The 20,574-nt window shown below is 61.3% G+C and overlaps 3 protein-coding genes across 32 annotated transcripts in view; 2 read left to right on the forward strand and 1 right to left on the reverse strand.

The window, feature by feature from the left end:
* Nucleotides 1-5,040, forward strand: CYBC1 (cytochrome b-245 chaperone 1). 13 transcript variants are annotated; one of them, XM_084983201.1, is made up of 9 exons: nucleotides 1-184; nucleotides 428-629; nucleotides 1,035-1,159; nucleotides 1,912-2,123; nucleotides 2,211-2,344; nucleotides 2,439-2,512; nucleotides 3,019-3,115; nucleotides 3,682-3,826; nucleotides 4,155-5,040. In XM_084983201.1, exons 4-9 carry the CDS (start codon nucleotides 2,077-2,079, stop codon nucleotides 4,273-4,275), a joined length of 618 nt encoding a protein of 205 aa, XP_084839327.1. In that variant the 5' UTR covers nucleotides 1-184; nucleotides 428-629; nucleotides 1,035-1,159; nucleotides 1,912-2,076; the 3' UTR covers nucleotides 4,276-5,040. The 13 variants fall into 13 exon arrangements, with proteins under 13 accessions (XP_084839327.1, XP_084839326.1, XP_084839328.1 ...); XM_084983200.1 differs by having other exon boundaries at nucleotides 1-64; XM_084983202.1 differs by having other exon boundaries at nucleotides 1-64; nucleotides 4,176-5,040.
* Nucleotides 5,020-20,440, reverse strand: HEXD (hexosaminidase D). 17 transcript variants are annotated; one of them, XM_084983195.1, is made up of 16 exons: nucleotides 20,261-20,440; nucleotides 20,010-20,145; nucleotides 18,666-18,714; nucleotides 16,862-16,994; nucleotides 13,910-14,019; nucleotides 13,675-13,770; nucleotides 12,317-12,404; nucleotides 10,236-10,400; nucleotides 9,282-9,465; nucleotides 8,543-8,614; nucleotides 8,234-8,429; nucleotides 7,530-7,612; nucleotides 6,436-6,514; nucleotides 6,262-6,363; nucleotides 6,025-6,114; nucleotides 5,020-5,536 (listed from the first exon to the last, which is right to left on the reverse strand). In XM_084983195.1, the coding sequence occupies exons 7-16, from the start codon at nucleotides 12,320-12,322 to the stop codon at nucleotides 5,350-5,352; spliced, it is 1,164 nt and encodes a 387-aa protein (XP_084839321.1). In that variant the 5' UTR covers nucleotides 12,323-12,404; nucleotides 13,675-13,770; nucleotides 13,910-14,019; nucleotides 16,862-16,994; nucleotides 18,666-18,714; nucleotides 20,010-20,145; nucleotides 20,261-20,440; the 3' UTR covers nucleotides 5,020-5,349. The 17 variants fall into 17 exon arrangements, 15 of the variants coding, with proteins under 15 accessions (XP_084839321.1, XP_084839320.1, XP_084839322.1 ...); XM_084983194.1 differs by lacking the exons at nucleotides 20,010-20,145; nucleotides 20,261-20,440 and adding exons at nucleotides 12,623-13,079; nucleotides 19,362-19,662 and having other exon boundaries at nucleotides 13,698-13,770; XM_084983196.1 differs by lacking the exons at nucleotides 20,010-20,145; nucleotides 20,261-20,440 and adding exons at nucleotides 16,033-16,168; nucleotides 19,362-19,662.
* Nucleotides 19,704-20,574, forward strand: part of OGFOD3 (2-oxoglutarate and iron dependent oxygenase domain containing 3) — a 12,787-nt gene continuing 11,916 nt past the window's right edge. For both annotated transcript variants that reach the window (XM_013989804.3, XM_003357915.6), the window contains exon 1: nucleotides 19,704-19,880. In XM_013989804.3, coding sequence (XP_013845258.3) covers nucleotides 19,807-19,880 — 74 coding nt within the window. In that variant the 5' untranslated portion in view covers nucleotides 19,704-19,806. The remainder of the gene's footprint in view (nucleotides 19,881-20,574) is intronic.

The following is a 20,574-nucleotide window of genomic DNA, read 5'->3' on the forward strand; positions in this document are numbered from 1 at the left end:
GAAGTCCGTACCTGGCGGGTCCGCAGGTCCCGAGATCCCGCCTGCCGCGCGCCCTCGCCCGCAGGTCAGTGTCTGTGGTGGGCGCCGGGGCCGTGGCCGCGGTCTGAGCGGGTGCGGGGCGAGCTGGGGGGCGGCTCCCGCAGCCCGAGGGCCTCCGGCGGTGCTGTCTCGGGACCGGGCCCTGGTAGGTGGCCCGGGGTGCTGGCGGCGGGCGGGGGCTTGCGGGCGGGGGGGGCGCGGTGGCCGCAAGGGTCAGGCGGGGCATGTCCAGGGCGGCTCGTGCCGGGGACCCGCGTGATCTCGCCCCGCGGGCAGCGGAAATGCGTGGAGGCTCCTCAGGGGAGGGGGCTAGTGATGGCCAGGAATGGGCTTCGTTTGTGTGCAGTGAATCCGCTGTTTCTTGCCAACGTTTGATTTAATTTTACAGGAAGTAGCTGAAAAGCTACCCAGAACGGGGTCCCTGGAGCCAGCTTTTCGAGCGCACTGCAGCGTCCTCCACGCTGGAAGATAAGCCCCCCGCCCCTTGGTGACTCGTTCATTCAGCCGGAGCTCAGGGACCTCGGGACCTTCTGCCGGGTGCAGCCTGTTGGCTCCGCAGCTGGTGAAGCCTGCAGAGCTGACTTTTTCCGGTCAGTGCCAGTACAGACTCAAACCATGATTAGACTTTCAGTTCCCTTTTTCAAAGGCCAGCAAAGGAAAATGAGGGCGTTCTGACAGGTTCTGGTAGGGTGCCGGAAGCTTGAAGGCTGCTGGAGGCTGAGGGTTTCCAGGTAGGAAGGAGGCAGGGGGTGATCAAGTGGTTGGTGCTTTGCGGGTCAGAGCAGGGGATGCAGCCACAGTGCAGCCGTTACAGTTCAGCAGAGAAGGGCCTTCCTTACAGAGAAAATGGGTCTCTGGGGGATGAAGTGACCTGCCTGCCTGCAGAGACTGCAGTCAGCAGGCGGACTGGTTCTGGAGCCTTCCCAGAGAGGAGCTGGGTGCCTGCCTGCGGGCAGCGGCTCCGGGGCTCCAGCTGTCTCTCTGCTCTCCCCTAGCCCGCGTCTCCTGTTGAGAGAGGTGGCAGCACGTTCTGGGATGTACATGCAGGTGGAGACACGCACCAGCTCCTGCCTCCATCTGAAAAGGGCTCCAGGCATCAGGTCCTGGTCCCTGTTGGTTGGTAAGGACGTCCGCTTTTCCCCTCAAGTTAAAAATTTAACTTTCAAAAAGGATGAAGGTGAACGTTAGCTTGTCCCTGCTTCTACTCCTCCAAGACATAACAGCTGTTTAATTCTTCCGACTTTTATGTTCTGTCTGTGCTTTTACAGATGATGTGTGTCTGTCTAGGCTTTTTTTTTTGTTAAACCATTTAATAGCTTCCGGTTAATGCTCCGCATGCTCTTCTGAGGTCCCTGTACTTCCCTTTTGTTTGCTTTCACACACCCATTCCAGGCACAGGGTTTATGCCAGGGCCCCCCCCCTCCATCCAGGTCATACCCCTCAGAGGGCCCTGCATCTGCCGGGCAGCTGCAGTGTGCTGCTTGGGGCTGACGTGTGAAGGGCGGTGCCCTGTGCCGTCCACAGCCCAGCTCTGGCTTCTTTCCAGGGACCCTGCCAGTTTCATTCCACGTGCCAGACTGGGCCTTTGTCTGCAGTCTGGTCTTAAAGTTCCGCTCCCTGTGCTGTTGGTGGGAGTCCATCCACTCTGGAGGCTCCCGTACACGTCTGGTGAACACGGTGACTGGCGGAGAATGTTCTCCTGAGCAGACCTCCTCTGCCGTGTCTCCACCTCTGAGCCTGGTGGTCGTCTCACCCCCCCCCCCCGCGCCCTCAGCCATCCCCGGGCCATGGGCGGGGCCTTCGGGTCCTGGGGGGAGGGGGGTTCCGGGCTGGTGGTGGCCTATTGGGAAGGTGCCTGCTTCCTCCTTGCAGGAATCGCGTCCATCGGCCTGGCTGCTGCGTATTACAGTGGAGGTGAGATGCGTCATGTGCCCCTGGAACTTCCTCGGCTGACTGACGGGAAGTTAGAGAAAAGGAGGGGCTGCTGCTGCGTGTGACCCGCCAGGGCCCGGCTTGGCATGTCGCCCCTGCCTCTCGATGGTGTGCAAGGCGGCCCCACCTCTCTGCTGGCGTGTCCCCTGCAGGTGGCAGTCCTCCCACTCCAGCATTTTCTTTGGCCGTAAAACAGCCTTCAGAAAGGCAGGCTCACATCCGCCTCGGGTTCTTTGCAGGGATGGTCCCTGTGCGCATGCCCACCTTCCTGCTCTCACACGCTGCGCCGCTACTGTTGGCTCCAGGAGACCCCGGGGGAGAGCGGAGGGCCCGCCATGTGGTGTGGCCATGGTGGCGGGGGCTGTCCTTGCAGGTGTGGGCGGTCAGCCGGGTCCCCAGGTGTCCGGGAGGGGCACCTCGCCCCCCACTGCCATCCCTCACTGGGCTGTCCGGTGTTCACTCCCCAGACAGTCTGGGCTGGAAGCTCTTCTACGTCTCCGGCTGCCTGTTCGTGGCCGTGCAGAACCTGGAGGACTGGCAGGTGAGGCCCGTGGGCAGGGCACCCGGGCACTCGGGCTGCCCTGCGGAGGGAATCAAAGCAGGAAGGCAGGCCCGGGGTCCACGGCCCCTCACCCAGAGGCATCAGCGTACTGGTTTGCAGCCCACTGGACCCGGCCCTGATGTGGCTGGTCTGCAGCATCCCTAAGCCAAGGAGTCCTCTGGGCTGTGCTTCTCCCGGAGGTCCTGGAAGGGCCAGCCCACTGCCCCTTTGTCCCCGTTCATGTGTCCCTGGGCCACCTGGCCCAGTGTTGCCCTCTGACCTCCAACCTCCACTCCATCGTTGGCTGGCCTTGCCCACTGTGCTTTCTTCTCTTCAGCGGAGAGGAGTGGCCACCTGCCGGGGCTCAGGCTCAGCGGCTCGGGGTTCTGGCTGGGATGGGCAGGAAGGGGGGCTGCCCTCCGCGTCTGTCCTGGTGAGGGTGGGGACGCAGTCGGTGAGTGGGCATCCAGGCCAGCGGCGGGGTGACCCTTTCTGGTGGCTCTTAGGAAGCCATCTTCAGCAAGAGCACCGGGAAGGTTGTGCTGAAGACATCCAGCTTGTACCGGAAGCTGCTGACCCTCTGCAGAGCGGGCCACGAGCAGGGTGAGGCACGCAGTGGGCCAGGGCTGCGCTGACCTGGGGCTGGTTGGAGCGCGGCAGTGTCTGGGCCACGGCAGGGACCGGGCTCAAGGCCTGGCAGTGGCCTGGGTCCAGCTGGCTGCTTGGGGACCAGGGTAGTGTCCATGCCCAGGCATATGCTGGCCCAAAGGATGTTGCCAGGCAGCCTCCAGCTCAGTGACCGGCCTCCAGAGACCGGGAGGGTCGCCTGCAGCGGCCAGGAAAATGACGCGGGAGACAGCGACGACCCTGAGCCGCCCCGAGTTAGGTGGGGGGTGTCTCACTGCAGCCGGGGGTGGGGTGGGGGCGCTGCTGGGCCTGCCTTCTCACCAGGCTGGAAGTCCGCTAGCAGCCATGGGACCCTGCACTGTGGTCACTAGCCTGTGACACCTGAGATCGGGGTCTCAGCCTCCTCCGGGGCCCAGCCTCAGACTTGGAGTGACGCGCTTTCTGCTTCGAGGCAGGCGTGTTGCGGCTCTGGAAGGTCCGCCAGCGGGCCGGGGGGGCGGCGGGCGGGGGCGTGGCCACTGACCCCCCGCCCCCGCCCGCAGTGGTGGTGCAGCTCAGCGACATCCGGGACGTGAGCGTGGAGGAGGAGAAGGTCCGCTACTTCGGGAAGGGCCACGTGGTGGTGCTTCGCTTTGCCACGGGCTTCTCCCACCCCCTCACCCAGAGCGCCGTCATGGGCCACCGCGGGTGAGCCGGGACGGGCGGCTCGATGGGCCCACGCCCCTTGCCACCAGTCAGGTGGCCCTCGCAAGGGACTACCGGCCGGGCAGGGCGCAGAGGACTGGGGGAAGCTGGGAGGTGAGGTCGGGGCAGGCCTGCCCGCACCCGCTGGGGGATGTTGGGAGACCCCACAGGGCAGAGGGGACAGAGGGCTGGGCAGGCGTTGGGTGAAGGTGGGGGCTCTGGAGCTAGAGGACCCAGGACCAGACCCGTGTGGTGCCCTGGCTGCTGTGGGGCGGGGGGCCAGGACGTCCACCACAGTGACCTGCCCTTCCTCCTCGGCGGCCGGGACCAGTGACGTGGAGGCCATTGCCAGGCTCATCACTACTTTCCTGGAGCTGCACCGCCTCGAGAGTCCTGCGGAGCCGTCCCAGAGCAGCGACAGTGAGGCCGACATCCTTGGGGACCACAGCTGACCCTGCGCACCCCCAGCTTGGCTGTGACCCCCGGCTCCGGTGCCTCAGCAGGCCCAGAGGGCTGCCCGCAAGTCGGCCTCCGCTCCGGGCTTGGCCCTGGCAGCTCCGGGGCAGGACCCTCCACTGTTCCTGCTGTTCGCTTCTGCCCCCTGAGCCAAACCACAGCAGGAGCACCTCTGGCCTCCCATCTGCCTCCTCCGGGAGTCAGACGACCTGCTAACCTCTGAAAGGGGAAGGCAGGACGCATGAAGCCCAGGGCCGAGCTGGGCCAGGACGCTCTTCAGCCCCGGGTCCCAGGGCGGCAGTGAGGGCGTCAGGCAGGTCCTGCTGCGGATGTCACCTCTGTGCACAGACCCCCGGGATCCCTGCGTCTCCTGCCCGGCTCCCCACGCCATCCCTCGCCAGGCCGGACACCCCCTGTGGTAGGAAGGAAGGTGCTTGCCCACGAGCTGCTGGGGCTCAGTGGATGCCAAGGTGCCCGCCCACCCGCCCAGTGTGCTGCTGCCCCTCCCGAGGCCTCCCCCACGACCGCAAAAGGCTCATCTCAGGCCCAGCCAGGCTTCGCCCCTCCCCGCCCCCAAGTAGGCAGAGCTTCTCTAGCCTCCCGCAGCATTTACAGACCAGGATCCCTGAGTTCCCTTAAAGCCGAGCGGGTTAAGGACCCGGTGTCAATGCTGCGGCGTGGGTTCAATCCCTGGCCTGGGGACTGCATGCTGCAGGTGTGGCCAAAAAAGTAAAATAAAATAAAGGCGTGAACTGCTGTAATTGATTTCTGGTGTTTGGCCGCGGGCTGGGAGATGCTTGGAGAACAGAGGGAGGGTGTTTGGCCCGCTCCTCCCTCGGGCCGGCTTCTCGGGCCACCGTGAGGGCCCACCTCCAGCAGCCGGAGCCAGGGCGCTGACAGGGACTTTGCGGTTTCCTCTGGCGTGACCTCTGGCTTCCACTCTCCTCTTGAAGGAATCAGTCGTCTGCACTGACCGCGCACAGGCCCGCGCCTCTGCCTCCCGGTCCGGGCTCAGCCTCAGGGACAGGAAGGCCGGCGGCCGGCTCACCGCCCCTGCCCCCGCTCCTTGCTCAGGGGTCTTGGCCCGAGTCGGGCCTGGGGCTGGCCGCCTCGTGGAGGTCCTGCAGCAGCGCCTGCAGCCGCTGCAGGCTGGGGTGCACGTTCTCCTCCAGCCACTCCTCCACCGCGTCCGGGTAGAAGACTCGCTTCAGGGCAGCTTCCAGCTCCCCCACGACGGCACTCCACCTGGACAGGAGGCTGAGGGCCAGCAGCCGGTCGGCCCGCAGCCCCAGCCCGCCCACGGGGCAGTAGGTCCCGCGCCTCGGTTCGCCCGTCCGGGGATCAGGACCATCAGCAGCAGCTCCGGTGTCGGGAGTGAATGAGAGGCTGGAGGGCGCCTCCCTGCAGGCTGGCGGGCTTTCAGCGCACGAACCTGCCAGCAGCGGCCGCACCTCTTACTCAGAGGGGGACAGAGTACCGGCTGCTGGGACCCTGTCCCCATGGGGCCGGCCACCACAGGGCCAGGGTCAGCCCTAGGTCTGGGTCTGGTTCTGTGAGGAGCCCTAGACCCTGCTCAGGGTACCTGGTGACCATGAGCCTTTCAGGCAGGAAGGCCCCCGCCTCTCTGACACCCAGGGCGTGGCTGCATCAGCTGCGTTGCCTACGAATCCACGGCTGTGACACCCAGGAAGCTCGGCTAGAAAACTGCCAGCCAGCAGCCGGGGCGGGTGCGGGGGAGGGGGTACCTGAGCGCCCGGGGCTGGATGTGCTGCACCATGACGGGGTGGATGCGCCGCCGCCTGCGGTGGTAGGGGCTGAACCAGCCGGTCACGTACCTGGCAGCAAAGAGCACGCAGCTGGGCGAGCCGCGCCCTCAGGGCACCCTCAGTGGAAGAAGGTGGAAGAAGCTTTTCAAAGCTGTTGCCCCCCAGGCGGTCTAACTGCATCGCCCGTCCCTCCCCTGCCCCTCCCCTGTCCCTCACCTGTCCCTCTCCAGCAACGCGTCCACGGAGCCGCACAGGTGGAGGCTGACGTGGGCGACGAGGGCCAGGATGTCGCTGCCGGGGAAGGAGCCGGCCCGCTCGCTGCGCAGAGAGCCGGCTGAGGACAGGCGAACGTGGCGGGGAGGCGGGGGCGGGCTGGGGAGAGGGGGTTACCTCGTGAAATCTGTTACTTCTAAGCTCCAAATCCCAAGAAAGCTCTCCACTCTTGCTTTAACGGTCTCGGCAAAGCCTCCTGAAACCCAACACAGACGAGGGTCGGAGGGGCCTCTGGAGGAGGAGCTCCTGGCCCTTGCGGTGAGGAGGTGGGCAGAGCATCTGGAAAACTGCGGGCCACGGCCCGGCCGCCCGCACGCCGGCCTCAGGGACGGCTCAGCCCCCCGCTCCCATCAGACAGGAGAGAACGTGTCTGTCTTGTTAAAAGTCAGAAGACAGAAGTAGGACCGGGTCGCCGACAGTGCCGCTGCATGAAGACACCTGCCCAGACGGCTCGGGACGAGCGGCGGCCCTTCCTGGGCTGCCCAGCTGCCCGCTGGCCAGGGCTACCAGGAATCGCCAACTGTGGTTTCTCACACCTTGGGACCTCGAGAGCGACGGGCCGCTCGAGGGGCCTGCGGGGAGCAGGGAGGCACCTCCAGGCCAGCGTGGGTGCTCCACTGGCCAGCGGGGAGGCCGAGGCGCTCTCAGCCCATGGGCGGCCGCCCCACCGTCTCAGCTCCACCCCCCCGCCAGCCCAGCTCGGCAACAAACGGGTTTATTTTCAGGCCTGACTTTCCTCAACACCTGGACGCACTTCTGCGCCAACGCCACACACACAGTCGCTTAACTTCCTCGCTGGTCTCAGCTTAACACACACGGTTAACATAATCAGGGCCTCGCTGGGACCTCACCTACTGGTCTCGCCTGCCCACCTCTGCCCGCACCTGGTTGCTCCCACGAGAACCGGAAGTGGGGAGCTGCCCCCCTGGAGCCGCGCCTGCAGCTGGGCATTCAGGATATTTATACGGTGCAGGTGGAGCCTCTCAGCACCCCATCCAGAAGGAATTTTTCTGTGGCTTCGCCATGCTGAGGGGCCCTCCCTCTAACTTCCTGGCCTGTGTCTTAGTTTTAGGTTTGAAGACCCAGCCGCCATTGGGGTGGGGGGCAGCTGAGCTGAGGCTGTGGGCATGCGTCCCCCCGCCCCCGCTCAAAGACCACGGTCCAGCCCCGACCCCGGGCTCACGGCTTCCTGGGAGGGGCAGGGGCCGTACCGTGTAGGAGCGTCTGCAGACAGACGGCCAGGGACGGGACTCCCACGGGCAGCAGCTCACACAGCACAGAGAAGTGGTCGTACCTAAATCCGCAGGAGGGGGGCCCTCAGCAGCTCGGATGCTGGAGCTCGAGCCACTGCAAGACGGGACTGGGATCCAGAAGCTTCTGCAGAGCAGCTTCAGGAAGGTTCCGTGGCTTCAGGGGCATACAGCTGGCAGTCACACTGGGACCCCACTCAGAGGGACTTGCCTGGGTGGGGACCCTGCCTCTAGCTGCCTCCTGCCCTCAGGGTCACGGCCAGCTGGCCTCCCCCTCAGGACGGGACCCGAGGCCAGGACCTGGCCCAGGACCAGGGGTTTACTCACAGCTCTGCTTCTCAAATGGCACAAAGCCCCGAACAAGCTAGCCTGTCCACACCCCTCCCAGGCTGCAAATGCGAGATGTGTGGCCCTGGCTTGGGGGCGGGGGTGTTGTGAACGTGCAGAGACAGGAGCAGCCAGGAGGCCCGTGTGCCCAGGACCTGAGTAGCATGTCCTCAGCGGAGCGCAGTGCGGCTGCTCTTCCCACACCCTCCTCAGGGCGAGAAGGACAGAGGCCCAGGCTGGACACGCCGGAGGGTGGTGTGTCTGGGCACTGGGAGCTGCTCTGACCCTCCCAGGACAGGGCACCCCCAAGAGCATCCCTGGGGCCCGCGTGGCCTCACCTCTGCCAGCCAGTCAGGACAATGCCCCTCAGCGAGTCTGCTGGCACGCTGCCCGCCACCTGCAGCCACTGCACCTGGTTTCTGAGGTGGTGCTCGATGGGGGTCAGGGCCTGGTTCGCCCCCGTGGCCCCCTTGAAGGCGCTGGCGGCCCAGAGCCAGGCAAAGCCGCTCTTGCGGTACTTCTCCATGAGGAGGGCTGGGCGAGGAAGCGAGAGGCGTCACCGGTGCAGCCGCAAAGCCCGAGGCGCCAGGCCTGGCCAGGCAGCGACCCGGAGGGAGCCCGCCACCGCCTGGCTCCGCGCTACTGACCCTTGCCGTGGACGTCCAGGTCGGCCCCGTAGTCCCAGAGCACGGGTTCCACCAGCTGCGGCAGCCTCGACGCTGGGGGGAGAGGCCGTGAGGGCACGTCCCGCCCGCCCGCATTTCTCACGGTAACATGGGTTTTAAGTACAGACCCAACACCGCAGCCACAAAGCCAGCCAGCCTTGGAGGTGACTGACACTGCCGGAGCTGCCAGGGGCGAGCCCCGGGAACACGACATTAACTGGACTTAACTGCAGTTCATCAGTTAACACCCAAGGACCCCCTTTGAGCAGGGACTGCAGGAGGGCGCCTGGGCCAAAAAGAAGCAGGGCAGTGAGCCCCCTGTCTCTCCCCAGAGCCTCCGGCAGGCCGGGCTCCCCTCCACCAGCCTGAGTGAGCCTCAGCCGAGGCCCCTGTGGGGCTGGCCATGCAGGTGTATGGGGCTGAGGCCCTGGAAGCACTGGATGCGCTCAAGGCCCCGGGGGGGTGCTGTGCCCCTCACTCGGCCTTGCTCCTCCCAGCCACGCCCCCTGGAGCCAGTTCTCTCACAACTGCATCCTTGCAAGAAGGCGCCAGAAGGCCTTTTAGGGGAATGTGTCTCTACGTGAGAAACTGAAGGTGGCTGAAGCAGGATCATCTGGAGTCAGAAGCCTGCGTGTGGACCTGCTGGGGGTTTCTTTGCAGGGGCTCAGGGCTTCCTCCCACCCGACCCCCGGCCCCCAGCTCAGCCCACCTCCCGGCCCACCTGCCAGCTGGTCCCCCGGGATGTCTCGCAGCATGTCGTCCCACACCAGGGGTGTTGTGGCAGGGTGCCGGGCCCGCACGTGGCTGGCCACCGCCTCCATGTGGGACAGACACAGCTCTGCTTTGGAGTGTGGCTCCTGCTGCAGCCACCGTCTGGAAGTCTCGCCCTCTCCGAGGTAGTACACCTGGGGGAGACAGGTGCGCTTGCCCGGGCAACACCGGTTCTCACCCGCGGGCGCGCCGTGGGGAGGGGGCGACGGAGGTTGCTTCTGCGCGGAGACCCAAACCTCCACTCAGGGCTCCCTGGAGCCTGTGCACAGCGGCCAGAAGGTGGGAGAACCAGGCGCCCGCCCCAGAAGACAGTCAACGAGGCCGGCGCACACGCTGGAAGGTCAGCTACAGGCAGGCACCGGGCGGCGGCGCCCCCGCCTGGACGAAGCTGGAGGGGCGCCGAGGGAGACGCCCCACGTGGAGCGGGACTCCTGCGCGGGGCCGGGCGTCCACCCCCGGGACCAGACTGAGACCGGCTCGAGTTACTGGGCTGGTCACTTTAAAGTGGTTACGATGCTGGATTTCACGTTATGTGTACTTTACCGCGCACGCGCAAAAGAGATTTTGAAGTGGGGTTTCTCTAGGACGGGAGCCCCCCCCCCCCGGCCCCCTCCCGGCCGCCCTTCCAGCTGGTGCGTCACGGCCCCGAAGCACTGTTTCCAAAGCCGCACCTGTGCAGCTGGGAGAAAGTCACCGCCCCAAGCTCCCGGCCACGCCGGCCCGAGGACGCGCAAGTGCCGCCACCAGGCCGCCGGCTGCTGCCCCGCGTCCAAACCCATGGGAGCGCGCGCCCCCTGCGCCCTGCTCGGCCCCGCAGGTCCCCCGTCAGCGGGGACATCTCCCCGGCCGGCCGGCCTCTCTCGACCCGGGCGCTGTTTTTCTGTTGGAGCGGAGAGGCACCCACCTCGTCACAGCCGACGTGGAGCCAGCGGGCGCCCGGGTGCAGCTCCATCACCTGGTCCACCATGGCTGAGACCAGCGCCAGCGACTCCGCCTCGTGGGGGTTCAGAGTGTTGGGGAAAAGCGCCACTTCTCGGAGGTGAGCCAGCGCCTCGTGCTTCAGCACAAACTGCGGGGACACGGCAGGGAGCGGCCTGTGCCCCAGCGCCTGGTCGACCCGGGGCCCGGAGGGGCTGCCTGGTCAGCAGCCCTTCTCCCTTCTAGTCGCCGGGGCGGAGGGAGAAAACGGACAGGGGCAGGTGCCCTTCAGAGCAGAGGAGCGCCCTGGCTTAGGCGGGCGAATCTTCCTCCCCAAACAGGCACAACGTGGAACCACTGTCAGAAACGACCGTCTCAGGGCTCCAGAGGCCAACCACAGGTGAACCAGAAGCACGGAACTCTCTGTTCATGTAAGGCTGCTCTGGCTTCGGATAGGAACAGGCATCCTGCAGCTCCTGCCTAGGTGTCCCGGGGCCTTGGGGAGCCATCAGCAAAGTGGCAACCTGTTGTGAATTCTGTGGTCCCCAGAGGGCCACAGAGGTGACACACATTCCCCTCGCACACGCGGGGGCCCAGAGCACTGGGCAGGAAGCAGAAGCTGGTGGACGGAGAACCGGCTGAACTCTGAGCACAGCCCCCAGCCCCTGCGGCACAACCGCTGCCCAAACCCTGGTAGGCCACCAGCTGTGAAGACGGAAGAGGGACCCCAAGGGAACCAGGTGGAAAATAGAAACAAGAATAAAAAGCCAACAGAGGCAACAGCGGCCACACACAGCTGGGGAGACGTTAAATCCGGGCAACTTATGATCGCCCCCAGGGAAAAAAGTCAGATTTGCTATAACACATAATCTGAAACGTCCAGTTTTCAACCAAACATTATGAGACATGCAATAACTAGAAAGACCCAGCCTCAGAGACAAAACAAGTCTATGGAAACTGATGCCAAGCGGGCCCAGATGGTTGGATTTAAGGGACAATCATTTTAAAGTAACTATTATGAATATGTGCCTAGAATTAAAAGGAACTATTTACAATTAGGGAAATAAAAAATCCATTCAATGGGCTCAGCAGACTTGAAATGTCAGAAGAGAAAGTCAGTGACTGGAACAAAAACCAACAGAAATTATTCAGTCTGAGTGACCTTGAAAAGGTGGAAGATGAACAGCCTCGAGACCACGTGAGCAGAGGGGGTCCCGGACGGAGACAAGGGGGTGGGAAAAAACACGAAGAAGTGGAGTTCCCGTCGTGGCTCAGTGGTTAACAAACCCAGCGAGCATCCCTGAGGATGTGGGTTCGATCCCTGGTCCCGCTCAGTGGGTGAAGGATCTAGTGTTACTGTGAGCGGTGGTGTAGGTTGCAGACACAACTCGGATCCCTCGTTGCTGTGGCTGCGGTGGAGGCTGGAACCTACAGCTCCGATTTGACCCCTAGCCTGGGAACCTCCATATGCCGCGGGTGCAGCCCTAAAAAAGATAAAAGACAAAAAATTAAAAAAAAAAACACGAAGAGATGCCACAAATTTCATAAACATGAAGAAGCTCATCAAACCCTCAGCAGGATGAAAGCAAGGAAACAGATTCTGTTCTAACACAGGAGCTCAGGAAAATACTTTCAATATTTGGTGAGAAAAAGAGAAAACAGAAGGTACATTTTCTCTACTTTTTTTTTTGGCCGTGCTCGTGGCATCCATTACTTCCTAGGCCAGGGATCGAACCCATGCCCTAGCAGGGACCCGAACCGCTGCAGGGACAATGCTGGGTCCTTAACCCACTGCACCACTAGGGAACTCCAGAAGGCGCATTTTCTTCCTGCTCCACTTCACTGGCACAGTAGTGCTTGGATGAAGCACACTGAAAAGGAAAGCCACCCGTCCAGTGGCCCCGTGGAAAGCAGGCACCTCCATCTGCTCTCCCCTCTCCTCCCTGGAGCTCCGAGCTCCTCGGCTGAGCACGGGGCTGCGCCCTGCCCTGCCCTGCCCGTGCCGGCCCCGAACCTGCCTCCCCACCGGGCACCTGGGCACCAGGTCGCTTCACTCGTCCCGCTTACCTCCATGTGTCCGAACGTCTGCACCAGGGGGATGACCTCCAGCTCGTTCAGGGTGGCCAGACGCAGGATCTCTTTGATTTCGGAGGGGCTGGAGACAGAGACCCCCCCGGAGAGGTTCAGCGCCTCCCCCCCGCCCCCCGCTCTCCCGCCCGCCTCAGGTTCCTGGGGGCCTCTGCTGAGGAAACTAGCAGCGTCTGACTCCGAAGAGCCCAGCAGGTATTGTTAAATCTGCAGGGAAGACCCCCCGCCCCGAGAACTCAGGACAGCCATGCTGCTATGTCCCCAAGTTAATGGTTTGCTTCTTACCAGTGACTGTGACCCAAACCCTACAAGAGGCTCAGGACATTTTACAAGAAACTGGGCCACACAAAGAATCATATTCTAGAGCAAGGGTGGCAAGACTGGCCTGAAGGCAAACTTCCTGCCTGCTTTTGCGCAGCCCACGACCTAAGAAGGGTTTCTGTATCGTCAAATTGTCGAGAAAAACCAAGGAGAGACTGTTCGTGAGCTGGGAAAGTCGTGTGCAATTCATCCTGCAGGGTCCACAACGAGGGTGTTGTTGGGACGCAGCTGTGCCCACTCGTCACTATCGCCCGTGGAAACTCCGGCCCCACAAATGGTTCTAAGAGGCCAGCTGGGCTGCGCAGCCTGAAACATCTACTGTCTGGCCCTTTATAGAAGCAGCTGGTGACGCCACCACAGAGCACAGACGGAGGAAGAGTCAAGGTCGGGGGCAGTGACATCCGGGGGGCAGCACCCCGACCTGCAAATGCATCGAGCCCTCATGAGGACAGTGCCCTCGCCCACCTGAGGGTCCCTGCCCCGAGCTCCCCCGTTGGGGAGGCCCCTGAGGGCTCCATCCTGAGGCTGTTTCTGTGTGCGTTTGAACCTCTCTAGGGCTCACCAGTTCTATAAATGCATTGACTAGGTAAAGGTCCCCTCTTCTTCTTTCTTTATTTATTTATTTGGTCTTTTTGTCTTTTGGGGGCTGCACCAGCGGCATATGGAGGTTCCCAGGCTAGGGGTCTACTCGGAGCTGTAGCCGCCGGCCTACGCCAGAGCCACAGCCACGCCAGATCTGAGCCACGTCTGCGACCTCCACCAGAGCTCACGGCAACGCCGGATCCTTCACCCACTGAGCGAGGCCAGGGATGGAACCCCCCTCCTCATGGATGCCAGTCAGGTTCGTAAACTGCTGAGCCACGAGGGGCACTGCCCACCCATAATTTAAAGGCGGGCCGGGTGGGCAGTGAGCACCCAGTCTGACTTCACTGACTCTGACCCTCTGCCCTTGACCTCACTTTCCCGGCGAGGATCCCACCTGCGGCTTTAAGAGCAGCCCCTTCCCCACGTGACACCTGTCGAAGGGTCCGCCACCCACTTGCCGCTTTCAGCGCTTCCTCGTGGGGCTCGTGGTCAATGCTTAGTTTCTCTTTTAAACGAGTCCACGTTCCCTGCAGCGAACATGCTTTCTTTGTACGAGGAAAGACGTGCACGTCACCAGAGGGCTGTCCCGCCCGCGCCATCCCCCACCCACCCGGCCCGCACACCCCTGCGGCTCCGCCGGGGCGCCCTGCTGGGCGGCACGGGTACCTGTAGGCGTGCTTGGCCCTCAGCAGCCCCAGGCGGCCCCCGTAGGGAAACATGTCTTCATACTCGACGAGGAGGCCGTTGGCGCCCAGGGCTCGGAACAGGGGGAAGACCTGGAGGAGACGGACGCGTCGAGTGAGCACCTGAACCGCAGGCCACAGACGCGCGGCCCAGACCCGTCCTTCTGGCCGAGGGGGACAGAACCCGTCTGGATCTCTCCCGGGAACTGGCCCCCTGGAACTCGTGCGCTGTGTGACGCCGCATCCAACTCTAGCGTGGTGACCGTTCACCTGACACAAGAGGGCGGGGACGCCCGCCACGGGACAGCAGCAGCTGTCTGGTGCCACAGCTGGGAGGGGGCTGGGCAAGCTGGGTCGCCAGCCCCTCAACCGGGACCTTCGGGAGCGGGGCTGGGGCGAGGGTCGGTGGTGAACGCGGGAGGCTGTCCCACTGTGCTCATGCACCCCGCCCCCGGTCCCCCATGTCTTTCTCAGCCCGCATCTCAAAGGACACGGGGTCCTGTCCTCCAGGACTGGAGGGCGAGCCCCCCGTCTACCGTCCACAGACAGCAGACTTCCTCCTGGCCCGGCGCCCTGGCCGGGTGGGCGCTAAGGGAGGGGCTCCCTGCAGGTGCTCAGAAGAGCAGCCCGCCTCCAGACAAGGGCTGCGCGGCTTGGGTGGCTGCAGCCCTCTTGCTGATGTTGCCGTCAAAGGCTGCTCCCCACGAACTCGGGGACGTTGTGAAGCGTGCTGGGTGGAAGGAGAACGCGCTGGGGAAATTCAGAAAGTGGGTGATGGCTGAGCGATGGCAAACTGGAACCCGGGCTGCACACGCGCACCAAGGGCACCTAACAGTTACGGGGTCTTCGAGTTTTCTTGGCAGTTTCGCCCCCGGGCTCCCCGTAGCTGTCGGCCTCTCTGGCACTTGTGTTGGGGGTGGAGGCATCCTTGGTGCTGTGGGTGGCTGGCAGGCTAAGCCCGGCCTGAGGGCGCCCCCAGGGGGAATAAGAACCTGTGTCTGGACCCGAGGCTGGGCGGGCTGTCGGCAGCAGCGGTAATGAGCTGGGTGCTCGCTCTGTGACTGATGTGCAGCTGCCCCTTTGTCACAATGCTTTCATCTCGTCACACCCGACGTTTTCTTCTCTGCCCGCTATTTCCCATTACTGCTCCCTCCGTGGTGGCTGCTCTCCGTGTGTCTGCTGTCCATGGTGTCTGTTCGCTTCTGTTCTTTTTCTGGTTTCGTCTTAATGTCTGACTCTTTCACTCACCCGAGTTCTGGAGGCAGTCTTTTCACAACCTCCTCGATGGGGCTGTCACGCTTCTGGGCTTTTCTATTTCTGATTCGTGCTGTTCTTCTGTAGCTTCTACCACTTCCTTACTTCTCTGCTCTCATTCTGTTTTTATTGTCATTGTTGGTTTTGGCCTCACCCGCGGCAGGTAGCAGTTCCCGGACCACACCAGTGACAATGCCGAGTCTGACCCATGGCACCACCAGGGAACTCTAATGGGTTTTTTTTTTTTTTGTCTTTGTTTTTGTTTTCGTCTTTTTTTTTTTTGCATTTCTTGGGCTGCTCCCGCAGCATATGGAGGTTCCCAGGCTAGGGGTTGAGTCGGAGCTGTAGCCACCGGCCTACACCAGAGCCACAGCCACACGGGATCTGAGCCGTGTCTGCGACCCACACCACAGCTCACGGCAACGCCGGATTCTTAACTCACTGATCGAGGTCAGGGATCAAACCTGTGTCCTCAGGGACGCTAGTCAGGCTTGTTTCTGCTGAGCCACGATGGGAACTCCATCTAGTAGTGCGTTTTTAAGTGAGATGTGTTTTCCTGTGTTTCCAAGAGCAGGTTCTTGAGCTGCTGTTATGCAGGGTCAGCACTTTCGGACTCTGTGCAGCGACTCCCACGGACTCGGTCCCGCGTCCCCAGGAGCCCGACCTTCGCTCTCCTGCACCCACGAGGTCCCTGCCAGCTCAGTGTGGATTCTTTCTGCGTCCTTAGCGTAGGGCTCCGCCCCTCTGAAGAAGTTTCTGGAAGGAACTGTGGAGTGCCTTGAGGCCTGTCTGCACGCGCCCTTGGGGTGGAGCCAGAGACACCTGGCCCTGTTTCCCTCTGACAGCCCTTACCTGCGGGGCCCTGTTCTGGGTCCCCTGGTCTTGGCGCTGTCGCAGTTCCTCTTTCTCCTCCCGCTCCTCCCCGCAGCCCGGCCGCTGGCCCCACGTGGGCGTTATGCTGTCAGTGGTCCAGCCCCTCCGCCTGCATCTGGAAATTCAGCGAGATCCCTGACACCGACTTTAGTTTGAGAGTCCCTGGCTTTCTCCCGTGGCCCCCATAACAAGTCACTGCACACTGGGGGCTTCAGAAAGGAAGCCTTCGTTCTCCCACAGTCCTGGAGGCACAAGTCCAGCACGAAGGTGTCAGCAGGGCTGCGCTCCCTCTGAGGCGCATGGGGAAGCCCCCTGCCCCTCCCGCTTCGGGAGGTTTCTGCCATCCGTGGCCCTCCTGGGCTTGTGGCTGCATCCACTGTCTCTGCCTCTGTCCTCGCGTGGTACCTCCCCGTGTCCCCACACCGCCTTCCCTGTGTCTGAATTTCGCTGTCCTTATGAAGACGGCAGCACTCCCCCAGGACCTCATTTAACGTCGATGACACTGCAAGGACCGTCTTTCAACCAGGTCCACTCACGGATCCAACGTGTCACGTCTCTTTGGGAGACGTGACTCTGCTCACAGCGAAGCGGCTGTGGGTGTCCCCTGTCCCCTGTTTTCCCCTTTGCTGTCCTGGCTGCAGCCTGTTTTGTGAGGGCATCTGGGGAAAATTCGAAATCTGTGCTGCTGCCACCACCGCGTCCCAGCCCGGAGTCCACAGCTGCGTTCCCGGTGCCGGCCCCGGGACACGGTTCACAGCTTCAAAACCACACCCAGAGAGGCGGCGCTCTGAAGAAGAGGGGCGCTCACCTCCGAGAGGTAGCAGACCCTCGGCGGAGCGCCTTTCAGGTCCAGGTGAACTAATCGCATCTTAAATGGAGAGGAACCCGCCATGTCGCTGCTTCCTGTGAGGTCACACGGCAAAGGTCTCTTGTCCGGACACCTGTTCCCAGTAAAGAAACTGAGTTATAGACGCAGAGGTCCCTCTGGCCCCGTCCTTCCAATGTCGGTTTCGTCCTGATACCACCTAGGAGGAAACGCTTTTCACCAACAGGAAATGACATCAAGATGTTTGTGTCCACGTTCAAATACAGGGACCTCTGCCATTTAGTTGCGATCGGTCCCTGAAAACGGAATAGCACCGGTTTCCTTATAAAATGGCATAACATGTAATAACACAAGTGACTGAAAAATGAATTCTTGCTTATTTTTTTGTTTCTTGGGGGGGGGTTTTGGCTGCGCCCACAGCAGGTGGAACCTCCCAGGCCAGGGACCGAACATGAGCCACAGCAGTGGCAATGCCGGATCCTGAACCTGCTAGGCCACCAGGGAAGCCCCCTTTCATGTTTTAAAGACCTTTTCCTGCATATACAAACCGTATCTACTACGCCAGTGAAAACAGACGAACATTGTTTAAACATTTCTCAGGCCCCACAATGCGATGTTTCTATAGAAAATTTATCCTCATTTTTACTCTATTTTGAATAGTATTAAAAATAACTTCTGTTTCTAGAACTTGAGTCAGCTTGGTTGTACGGAGAAAGAAACTGCAAAAATTTATCTTAGGTCAGAGAAAAAAGTCTAGGATTCAAAATAGACCATTGATAATGTGACAAACAAATGAGTCCCAAGATTTGTCCGTGCTGACTAGTGTACATTAAAGGAAGTATCCCTAGGATACCTAAGCAAAGCAGTTGGGAAACAAGGACTTCTTCTTTCCCGTCACTAAACACAAAGGATTAGATGAGAAAAAGAAAGAAAGTCGTTGTATATTGGTCACATATTCAACTCAGTAATTCAAACTACTCATTCTGTGCAAGAATTCATAAATCCCTGACCTTAATACAGCAAGAAGATAACATAATGCACACAGAAATGAATCCGTTGGATTTTTTTTTAATTTTATGGCTGCACCCACAGCATAAGGAAGTTCCTGGGTCACGGATTGAACCCGAGCCACAGCTGCAGCAACGCCAGATCCTTTAACCCACTGAGCATGCCAGGGGTTGAACCTGCCTCTCCGCAGCTACCCGAGCCGCTGCAGTAGAAATTTCTAACCTGCTGCGTCAGGGCAGGAACTCCAGTTTAATTAAAAAAAAAAAAAAATTTGCATTCAAGATAATCTCAATGAGAAAATTCTTAAGTCAACTAAATTATGAGCTGAGGACTGAATGAATTTAAGACAAAGCACTTTAAAAAGCTGCAACGTTTTGAGGATGAACTGTTTTACTTTTTAAAAAACCAAATCTATTTTCCAGGGAATCAAATTAAAAGGAAAACATGCAAGCTAAGAAGTTTTTTTTGGTTTTTTTTTTTTTTGTCTTTTTACGGTCACGCCCGGGGCATATGGAGGTTCCCAGGCTAGGAGGCTGATTCAGAGCTGTAGCTGCTGGCCTACGCCACAGCCATGGCAACGCCGGATCCTTAACCCACTGAGCGAGGCCAGTGATTGAACCTGCGTCCTCATGGATACTAGTCAGTCGTTTTCGCTGAGCCGCAATGGGAACTCCCGAGCTGAGAAGTCTGCATGGGTGCCCTGTGAGCCTCCTCGGGTTCAGAGAGAAATCCTGTCATTCCTGCAGCCCCGGGGTAGCAATGAACGCAGACGTCTTACCTGCAGCAGATGCACTTGGAATTGTTTACCAGCGTGAGGTGCTGCAAACCTAGAGGAAGAGGGAGAAGTCAGTACTCCATCTTCTGTGTGTGTGGCTCCATTGCTTTGAGTCCCTCCTCCATGAGTTCTACAGAAATGAAACTATTTCAAAGACTTGTCAACTGTCACCCCTGTTCTTAGACGACCCGCTAGGCCCACAACTGTCCCTTCTAGGTAAGTTGCCATGAGATGGAGTCTGATTGCCCCAGTTTCAGGACTGCTGGGCTGATCTCTTTTCTTGTCCAATGAGTCTAGGAAGGTTTTCTTTTCCCCCTGTACCAGTAAACTACTCACCTTCTTCAGACTTAACCTTCATGAATGAACCTCCCTGCTAATTCCACTCTTTCAGAATTTTAGGTATCCTGACAGGGCTCCTTAAGAGCTTACTTCTTGCCCACTGGATGGAAGGTTCTCTAGGGAAATTGAAAGCTGTAAACAAAGCAGCAGGGGAATTCCTGCTGCGGTGAAGTGGGTTAAGAATCCCACTGAAGTGGCTCCAAGGCTTCGGGTTTGATTCCATGCCCTGTGCAGTGGGTTAAAAGGGTCCTGCTTGCCGCAGGTAGGTCGCAGCTGCAGCTCGGATTCAGTCCCTGACCTGGGAATCCCCATATGCCATAAAATTGGGTGCAGCCATAAAATTAAAAAACAAACACAAACCCAAAGCAGCAAGTCCTTAGAGATGCAGGTGTACAAAGCACCAAATGGGTACAGGGTCCTCAGATGCGGCACGGGCCCAGGGAGAGGGGCCTGGAAACCCTCCGGGAGAGGCCTGGAGACCCCTGGGGAGCTGGACCTGGACCGGAGACCCCGGGAGAGCGCGCACGGCAGGGCGAGGACACACTTCAGAGAAGGCTCAGAAGCTCGTCCGGTTCCGTGGAGCGGGCAGGTGTGCACTGCAGAGTGCGCGCCAGGTCGGCGTTCAGGTCCCCGCCCCGCACCGCTCGGCCTCCGATTGCTCCGGCCTGACCAACAAGCCGGAGGTCGACAGCCGAGCGCGTCGCTCCGGGTCCGCGGCCGCGCCGGCCTCGCACAGCCTCTCGCGGCGCTCGTCCGGGCTCGTGGGGGATCCCGCGTTCCGCACAGCGCCGCGGCGGCCCGGCCAATGGCACCTCAGCGGAGGGGCGCGCCCAAGGGGCCCGAGGGCTGCGGGGCGGCGGAGCGCGGGCGCCCGAACAGGTACCGGGCAGCGGGGGGGAGCGCGCGGGCGGCCCGTGGGAGTGGCCAGGGCGGAGGGGCGGGGCCTTCCCGGCGGGTTGTGGGCGGGGCCTTCCCTGGGACGTCGCGGCGGCGTGGGTGTGGCCTTACCGCCGGGGCGTGGCATGTCCTTGAGCGGACCGGGAGCCGAGAGGGGCGTGGCCTGGCCGGAGGGCGGGGGCTGCCCGTGGGGGGACCGTCCCTGACCGCTTTCCGCGTGTGTATCGCGGGCTCCACGCCGCGCCTCCTGGACGGGGACAGCGGTCGTGAGGCCCCCCTCGTCTGGTCTCTGGGCTTTCCTTAGGGCTGTGCACACGAGGGTTCACCGATGGGTGGCCCGCTGAATGAATAAATGATCTCACCATAGCCTTGGAGAGGATTCTGCCGAAAGCTTTCAGAGCCAGGGCGTATCTTCATCCTTCCACGATAAATCACCGCGTAGTCGTGCTTGCCCCAGGGGCCGTGGACCTTACTCCCAATTCCCTTCTGTTTTGGCAGAATTCTCAGGGTACAGCTTGAGCCCGCTAACCCTGAACAGGGCTGGGTTCCTGTTTTGAGGAGAGGCCCCACCCCCTCAGGGGGGTGTTGCATCCGAATCTGGCCCAGGAGGCTCTTCCCCCTCTCTTGTCTCCGCACCTCCCTCTCCAGGAGAACTGTAACACCCACAGCTTTGTAC

Source organism: Sus scrofa, chromosome 12 (genome assembly GCF_054392235.1).
Source record: "Sus scrofa isolate SSC_HxYL_T2T_F1_AM1 chromosome 12, Sscrofa_HxYL_maternal_Yorkshire_Landrace_v2.0, whole genome shotgun sequence".
Classification (NCBI taxonomy): Eukaryota; Metazoa; Chordata; class Mammalia; order Artiodactyla; family Suidae; genus Sus; species Sus scrofa.

Coding starts and splice junctions, on each gene's coding strand:
- CYBC1 (XM_084983209.1), top strand. CDS start 1,075: ATGTACATGCAGGTGGAGACACGCACCAGCTCCTGCCTCCATCTGAAA. Junction 2,513..3,681: donor AGAACCTGGAGGACTGGCAG/GTGAGGCCCGTG, acceptor CCCCGCCCGCAG/TGGTGGTGCAGCTCAGCGAC. Junction 3,732..4,154: donor TGAGCGTGGAGGAGGAGAAG/GTCCGCTACTTC, acceptor GGCCGGGACCAG/TGACGTGGAGGCCATTGCCA.
- HEXD (XM_084983184.1), bottom strand. Junction 16,995..18,665: donor TCCAAGTGCATCTGCTGCAG/GTAAGACGTCTG, acceptor TACTGGGAACAG/GTGTCCGGACAAGAGACCTT. Junction 7,613..8,233: donor GTCCTGACTGGCTGGCAGAG/GTGAGGCCACGC, acceptor CTGCGGATTTAG/GTACGACCACTTCTCTGTGC.